Source organism: Perca fluviatilis, chromosome 17 (assembly GCF_010015445.1).
Source record: "Perca fluviatilis chromosome 17, GENO_Pfluv_1.0, whole genome shotgun sequence".
Taxonomy (NCBI): Eukaryota; Metazoa; Chordata; class Actinopteri; order Perciformes; family Percidae; genus Perca; species Perca fluviatilis.
In genome coordinates, this window is record NC_053128.1 from 6,638,682 (window position 1) to 6,647,626 (window position 8,945).

At 40.8% G+C, this 8,945-nt stretch overlaps 1 protein-coding gene across 7 annotated transcripts in view; it reads left to right on the top strand.

Moving 5' to 3' along the window:
* Window positions 1-225: 225 nt before the first annotated feature.
* LOC120544931 (transcription factor 4-like) overlaps window positions 226-8,945 on the top strand; it is a 403,968-nt gene continuing 395,248 nt past the window's right edge. For 2 of the 7 annotated variants that reach the window (XM_039778818.1, XM_039778815.1), the window contains exons 1-3: window positions 226-1,157; window positions 1,518-1,556; window positions 7,090-7,162. In XM_039778818.1, the coding sequence (XP_039634752.1) occupies window positions 1,086-1,157; window positions 1,518-1,556; window positions 7,090-7,162 (184 nt within the window). In that variant the 5' untranslated portion in view covers window positions 226-1,085. Of the gene's footprint in view, window positions 1,158-1,477; window positions 1,557-7,089; window positions 7,163-8,945 lie in introns of all 7 variants that reach the window. The other 5 variants (XM_039778816.1, XM_039778819.1, XM_039778817.1 and 2 more) reach the window with 5 other exon arrangements.

Consider the following 8,945-nt stretch of genomic DNA (forward strand, 5'->3'; position numbering starts at 1 on the left):
AATTAAAAAAAGTTTTATATAGTTTAGGCTTACAGTTCCTATAAAAAAATAAAAAAATAACCTTTCCCTACAGAACTGGACAATCACTGCAACCAATCAGCCAATCAATCAATCAATCAAACCCGACAAACCAATTTTTCTTTGAAATCAATTTATTCCCCCCACACACACACAGATTGTCTGCTCTCTCCTGTTTAGCAGCAGCAGCAGCAGCAGCTCGGCGCGGTGCTGTCGGACTGTAGAGTGTAAGCTAGGTGGCCGCACCGACACATGTATCGCACCGAGGCTGTGCCAGACGCACATGGGCTCCGTCCTGCACTCCACCCGGGGATCTTCAGCAGCCGCAGCCGAGCGAAGTGGGGGGACCCTCAGCCCGCGGTCAGCGCTGCCTGGACTCTTCCTCTGACACACACACACACACACACACACACACACACAGACACACACACACAGACAAACAAACAGCCACCAACACATTTCATCTCCTTTCCCCCCTTCCCCGAGAGGCTCGCTGAGATCCAGCGTGTTATTTTATTTGGATCCTGCGTGAGTCGCGGCGGACAAACTGCGTGTTAACGCGGGGAGAGCTCGGACTTGTCTTTTTTTTTTTTTTTTGGTTTTTTTGGCTGGAGAAAAACACACCAAAACACACGCGAAAAGACTCCGCTCCTGTCGCCCTACCCCTTCTTCTTTTATTTCCTGTCAGTTTTTTTCTTCTTCTTCTTCTTGCGATTTCTTTCGTGCCACCAAAGCAGGAACCCCGGCCGGGACTGAGCCCGGTGCTCCCGAGGATGAACTAGAATTGCGATCGAGGCTGCGGGCTCGTTTTACTGGATTTATTTCGCCGTGGAGGAAAAAGAGATCCGGGAGCGGAGCGGAGCGGTGCGGTGCGGTGCGGTGCGCAAAAAAAAAGAAAAAAGAAAAAAGAAAGAAGAGCCGAGGTCTTCCTAGTTTCTCTTCTCCGCTCTCCCTCCCTCTATCTCTCCATCTATCAATCTGTCTACCTGTCCTCCTCTGTCTGTCTGTCTGTCTATCTATCTCTTCATTTGTTTCTCTGCTTTTTAGGTCCGTGAGATTTTGCTAAAATGCATCATCAACAGCGGATGGCAGCTTTGGGGACAGACAAGGAACTGAGTGACTTACTGGATTTCAGCGCGGTAAGGACACCGATGTTGTTCTTAAATGTTACTATGACTAGAATGACTAGTATCATGACAGCCGTAGGAGAACATTAAAAGACGTCCCTGTCAGCGGCCACTGTTTACATTATTAATGTAGCCATAGGAGTTGCACGGCACATTAAGCTGCTTATTTTTTTTTAGCCTTCACTCAGTCTTCCAACTGTTTGCACAAAAAAGTGTGTTTATGTAGAGTAACTTGCAGGAAAGTCAGTGCATATTATTGGTTTTGTAATTTCATTTTTGTTTGTGCGTGCGTGTGTGTGTGTATGTGTGTGTGTGTGTGTATGTGTGTGCAGAGAATTGTGATGCTGCATTGGTAATTTTGTTGTCTTATAGATGCGAAACAGCGATTTGAAAATGTTCCCAACATCCATGGTAGTATATCTCATTTTAAGTCCTTTTTTTAACCCTTTCATGTGTAGCCTGCTTTTTACTCTGCCCGTGATAGGATTTTAGAAAATGTTTCTTTATTTTATTTTTATTTTTTTCCGTTTGTCAGTGTGAGTTTTCTGAGGCTGTTCCATGCACCCTGCACCGTGTTGTATACACACTGTTTCAGATGCAACCAAAAAAAAAAAAAAGGCTCGATGGTGGAATCAGGAACCTGCATGACAGTCACACACACACACACACACACACACACACACACACACACACACACACACACACACACACACACACACACACACACACACACATACACACACAGAGAGAGCACTGTGTCACTTTACTGTCCGCAGTCTCAATGTTCCTGCAGCAGGCTGTTCACTGCTCCGACTCAGGACTCGCTTTCAAAGTTAAAAGTTTTTTTTATTTATTTTTTATTTAATTCTTTTAAAGAACAGCCTGTGTTATGAACTTGATGCACAGGAAATAGTGTCCCCCGCTCTCGGCCATGTTTCTCTGTGCGCCTCTCCTCCTCTGGGAGCAACTTTGGTCTGAAGAGGAGGAGGAAAAAAAAAAAAAAAAATAACCCAACTGAAACACCCCAAAATGAAGAGAGAGAGAGAGAGAGAGAGAGAGAGAGAAAAAAAAAAAAACCTGACTGAGTAATATTGTTATGAAATGTAGAGAGACAGCCCGAACATAATGTAATCAGAAAATATCAGTAGGAATGAGGCTCGTGGTACTGAATGACATGCAAATATAGGAAAAAAAAAAAAAATCACTACAGTACATTTTCTTGCAGTAGGCCTATTGTAAGTTCCTGCAAGAATGTTAATGCAATAAAGAGAATAAGATCACAGCTGAGGCCTGCATGCACAATGTAAGTGACCGGAGGAGTCTAGGAATATCACAAGAGGCACTATTAGCATATCTTATGAGATGTGAGAATAGTGATGCTGCACGAAATGCCCAAAATAGGAGACATAATCCCCATTAATATATACATTTCAATCTCCATTGGAATGTTAAGGCAATAAACAAATATCACGAGATCACAGATGAGGCCCACACACTGTAACTGTAAGAGCATTACAGAAACAGTGTCAAGATATCATAGATTTGAATTCTAAAGCTATTAAAAGAGTGATTAATCCGACACAATATTTCCCTTTAGCTGCATTCTAGTGATGTTTCAATAAACACCCCTAAGTCAAAAAGTCCTATAGGATTTCCATTGTTTCCAATATAGAATCCTTTATATAGTATGTATCAAGTCAATATCGGGGCTGGGTATCGCCAGTGATTTGGTGAATCGATTCCGATTTCCAAGGTCCCGTTTGGATTACATTTCCGATTCAATTAAGTCGAAATTGTCCAAGCAAGTCCAAGCAGCCCTCAAATATTTTTTTTATAATGCACCAGATTAATGTATACATCACCACATCCATGGTTAAAAAAAAGAAGAAGAGGGCATATATTAAATTATCAATTATAAGACACATTTCGAGATTTTATTAATCGATATCAGATCACTCAATCAAAGATCGACTTTAATTGGTGAATCGATTTATTTTAATCCGGCCCCACTCACTATAACCTCACTGAAACATGATAATCTCTGATTTCTATAAGAATATTGTGAGATTTCGAACAAAAGACATACACTAAGATCACTGTTAGGTCAGAAATGAGAACCACAGCCTTTTAATATGCCTCAATAGCAATATTTTAATTGCACAGTATGTGGTGTATAGACTATATATATGCTTATGTCTATATCATAAATACCTTTTCTAAAGTCTTTATAGAAGTATTTTAGCGCATCAGTATCACAAATGTCCAGTAACATCCCTGTAAACTCAGCATATATTTCTAAACTAGTCCAGTGACCTTTTTATTAGAAGAAAACATTAAATAAGATAATTGTATTTATAATTTAGAACCAAAGACACATATTAAGTCTCTATAATGGATATTGTGTTGATATAAATATACGTTATGTAACAATACATACAGCAAATAAATCTCATTAGATGCAGACACATACTCTCAAGTCACCATAGGAATATGATAGGATTATATTTGTGGACAAAAGTACAAAATAAATCATCACACAATTATTTAGTAGCTCTAGAGTCCCTGAGGTGTATCACAGGAATATTATAGACATTTAGCCTGTGTTTGAGTTTTCAGGTTTACCAAAAAAATTGCCATCAGCCTTAGTCTTAAATGATATTTCCGTGAAAGAATGTTCAAACAAAGGAGGGAGGCAGCAGCTCGACTGTGTCTCTTCTCATTAGAAACGCAGGCCGGTCGCATTAATTTATGCGATCATCTGTCTTTGCACGCCCACAAGCTGACACCCGCAGCTCCGAGTGCTTTGACGGGGATATCGATAGACCTGCTAATAATCAGAGTTTTTTTTGTTTGTTTTTTTATCTCGCAAGCGTTTTTGTTTTCCCTTTTATTTGTCGCAGCCGCGAGGGAGCAACCTCAGCATCTGACATACACACTTAACAGGCCCCACAGGCTGCGGATGAAGAACAATGACTGACAGGGCTGCAACTGGCGTTTTATATTCACAGTATTTTCAATAATCTGTCGATTATTTGATCGATTAGTTCGTCTCTCCATAAAATGTAAGAAAATTGTCAAAAATGTCGATCAAAAGCTCAAAATGACGTCCTCAAATGTCTTGTTTTGTCCACAACTCAAAGATATCCAGTTCACTGTCACAGAGGAGAGAAGAAACTAGAACATATTCCCATTTAAGAAGCTGGAATCAGAGAATTTTACCTCCCCTTTTTTTTTTTTCATAACAAATGACTCAAACCGGTTATCAAAATAGTTGGCGATTAATTGAATAGCTGACGACCAATCGATTAATTGACTAATCGCTGCAGCTCTAATGACGGATCGAGCATTTATGGTTCAAGTCAGGGTCTGATTGACTTATATTGTGTTTCTGTTCAAAGAAACCCCGCAAAACCTGTAATCCTGAAAAGCTTTTAGCATCTGAAAGTATAGTAGAGTGTGTCCACGATCACTGAGATTTCACCATCAAACACGCCGACACACACACGGGCCCAGTGTTTGCCCACAGAGGTCATCCGTCGCGGTCAGATGTCTCACTTTGATGAACTGTTTTTCTTACAGTAGCTTGCACATTAAAACAACAGGACTCAGTATTCAGCTTCAGTCTGTGTCTTCAACCGTGGGCTTATTTTCCTGTAGATGTGTAGAGCAGATGGTAACTAGTTCTGATGATTATCTCATTCAGACAGAACGTAGATATGAAGCGTTTCGTTCCAAAAATGAGCCGGCCAAACACGCGGCAAAAGTGACACTTTTGAATGAAAACACATTTTATAAAAAAAAAAATAAATAAATAAAAATAATAATAATTGAGCAGGTGATTTGAGTGATCCTGCTTTATTTTTATTTTTTTCACAGATGCTGAATGAGGAATTTGATTTATTGCTGCTTCCCAAAAAAATGTTCCCGCAGTGTTTTGGAAAATGAACTCTTCATATCTGGGTTCAGCTCTGAGCTGAGAGTCTGTGTGATCGTTAGGGCTGGGTATCGAACCTTGGTGCATTTTGAGTACGGACCAAAAATGTGCCTGTAGCATCAAGTATTGAAAACACTCAAGTACGGAAAGCTGCCATCAAGAGGTGTGGACTCGTGTCACTAACCCTGAATACTTCAGACTTGCAACTCAACTGTTACTTGATCACTAATGACCACTGGCCTTTAGACTCTACCTGTTTGACTTGGAAGGACTCAATATTCTCATAAAGCCAGAAAATGGACCATAATGGTATAAAAAAAAACAACTCTGACAGCAGCCAATGAGGCAGCGCGAGCAGGACGGAAAGGTGTGTATGTCCGTACTGTACTGACCAACAGACAGATAACAGGTGACTTATTACAATCGGATGTAAACAGTTCTATGGTCAACTATAAAAACAGAAATAACAAACCTAGTGTGATTGATCAGTTAGTTTTTAAATGTTTTAAAGTCTACTATCAACATTAAATGACACGAAATTTGTCAAAGGGCACAAACTGACTTGTTAAGGAGTTGGAACACAAAGGAAAGGACTTGGACCTGGCTTGGGATTTGTTGGCCTTGACTTGACTTAACCTGTGTTTGGACTTGACTTGGGTATCTTTGGTCTTGTCTTGGAACCTGACTTGGGATTTACCTGTCCTGGGACTTGACTCGGGATTTACCTGTCCAGGGACTTGACTTGGTATTTACCGGTCCTGGGACTTGACTCAGGATTTACCTGTCACCCACGGGACTCAGGATTAACCCGGTTTCTCATAGGACTCAGGACTTGCCTGTCTTGACGTTGGACTTGACTTTGAACTTACTAGTCTTGATTTTGGACTTGACCCTAGAACTTGTTGGACGTCTCTCTTGACATTACTCTAGATTTACCTGTCATGACTAAAGACTTAACTATGGATTTGTTGGTCTTGATTTGGGACTTGACTTTGGACTTGTTAGTCTTGATTTGGGACTTGACTTTGGACTTGTTAGTCTTGATTTGGGACTTGACTTTGGACTTGTTAGTCTTGATTTCGGACTTAACTGTGGACTTATTGGTCTTGATTTAAGACTTGACTATGGACTTGTTTGTCTTGATTTGGGACTTGTCTAAGGACTTGCTGTTCTTGATTTGGGACTTGACTATGGCCTTATTGGTCTTGATTTGGGACTTGACTATGGACTTGTTGTTCTTGATTTGGGACTTGACTATGGACTTGTTGTTCTTGATTTGGGACTTGACTATGGACTTGTTGGTCTTGATTTGGGACTTGACTATGGACTTATTGGTCTTGATTTGGGACTTGACTATGGACTTACTTGTGACTTGAAAAACAGTGACTTTGTCCCACCTCTGCAGGCATTAAATCCTTGGGCAGATTTATAATTTTGTTTATTTATTCTTTGTTCAGATACTGTAGTTCCTGATTTCATTCAAAATCTCCCCAATTTTCAGACTGCAATTTATTTATGCAAACTTGTTGCAGGACTTCTTGAGACATTTGAAAGCCTTGGCTACTTTTTTAAATGAAAAACACATGTATATTTAAATCTAGAAAAAAAAAAATCTTTTTGGTATTGATTGCTAGTTTTGAAATGTTATCCACTGATACCCAGCCCTAGTGATGATGGACCTTTTTTTTTCTCGGTAAATACCCCAAAATAGTTTCCTTCCAAAACGTGATATCTACTATTTTGAAAACTGTAAAAAAAATAAAAAATAAAAAGCTCTGATAAGCTGAACATGAAGAATATTGAGTGACCATAAAAATTAAGACATTTCCCAGCACGATTGTAATGTGATGAGAATCTGGCAGCAGTGTTTTTCAGCCAAATTTTGCCCTGGCGTTTTGGAAGGAGGCTAATTCTCATGTGTAGCTGCAGCGAGGATTCTGTAGACATGTGTCTTGCTGTGTATAGTGCCAGTGCTCTTAATAGGTAATGTGCGCTCTGTTTGTCTTGTAGATGTTTTCCCCTCCTGTTAGCAGTGGAAAGAACGGGCCGACTTCCCTGGGGAGCGGACATTTCTCCGGCTCAAGTACGTCAGCCTTCTTCTTTTTTTTTTTTTTTTACCCTTCTTCTTTTCTTTCAATCCTCTCTCATCCTCCTTCTCTCCTTCCTCTTACACCTGCTTGCTGCTGCTTTGCTTGCTGTTTTAATTTCCTTGTGTGGGTGACCATGTTCTGTACATGCAGTTTTGGGGGTTTTATGCTGTTTTGCTTTTTAGGTTAGTTTTTATTTTGAGGAGACTTCAAACTGCAGGCTTTTATTTTCTTTTTCTAATATGCTGCTGATACTTGATCGAGAATTCTGTGGATACTCTGTTTGGCTATTGTTGAGCTGGTTGTCCTTTTTACATTTTTCATGTTGCTCTAACAGTGAGGTGTCCTGGTCTGATTATATAGCTTTGATTATGAGCTAGTCCTAACAAACCAACTTTATTCCTTACTCGTCACATACACACAGTCCACGCAGTGAAATTCTATTACTACATTTGAACCCATCCTAAGTATTAGTTGCATTGGTCTGGGACTATTTTCAGCAGTGGATGTATACACACCGGGTGCTTGATTTTGACCAATTAAGTTGAGAATTATTTTGTTCAAATCACCTGTAACGTAACTGTTTGTTCTGTGCTCATGTTTAGTTTGTATGCTGCTTGCATGTCACAGTGAAGTGGCATATGAATGTCGCGGTGTAAAATACAGCCATTGGGTTATGATGTTTTTTTTTTTTTTATGTTTCTTTATTTTGGGGCAACAAGTTTGTTTTTCAGCTGCTCAAGTTCATTCCTGAAGGATACTTCCTGTTTTTCTGATTTGCTGCCCTCATTCTTTCCTGCCTCTGTGCGTGTGTGCTTCTGCGTGTGTGTTGGTGCGTGTGTGTGTCTGTCTGTGTGTGTGTGCGCGTGTGTGTGTGGAGATCAGTTCACTGTGTTTTTCTGCACACTGGGGTTATTGATGTCAAGCATGCACAGTTTGGTTTCATCGGTGGTGGAACATGCTGGCTTTGACTTTGAAATGTTAGTTAAATTAATAAATGTTAGTGCGAGCGTATCGGTAAAGTTGCTTCATGTCCGTCAGCACGTCTTTCACCAAAACACTGAGCCATTCATTCATTCATCCAGTCAGTCTGGAAGCCAGTGAGTGAAAGAGTTAGTGAGTGTACCTACTCCGTGTGTTATTGATTGATTGAGTCAGGCAGTCACTTAGGCCACGTTCAGACTGACTTCCGCCCTGTGTGGAAAAAATGCATCCATTTGAAAGAGGCCAGTCTAGCACTGCCAACGCAGAGGGCTTCAGCAAAAAAAAAAAATAAATATAAAATCTGCGGGGTCACCCGGCAAAAAAGTTGAACCAGACTCAACTTGTGGCAGACGACAATGTGACATCAATACAGCATACAGTACATTCCTGGGAGATGCCTTTGTAATTTGGACGCTGCATTTATACTGTCGACCTTGTGATCATCCAGACAAAAGATTCTAACAAATGTGACTTTTCTGAGTGGCAGAAACTGCTGTTTGGGTGTTAAGCCTTCTAACTCACGGATGTCTTACTCAAACTGGACTTCCTGTATTGTGTTTAATGTCTTAAGGCCGGGACACACTGGGCCGAAAATCGGCCGTTGGACAGTCTGGCGAGGTCAGTGTCTCGAGTCTGTTTGGTGTGTCCCGTGCCGTCGTCAGTCTGGGAGGCCGTCGGCGTTCATTTTGGCCGACCTGACACGTTCAGTCGGAGGCAGGGCAGTCGGGACTCACCCGGAAATGGCGAGCGGAATGAGCGTGACTAGAGTCTCTCAAAATCTGACGAAAATCTTTT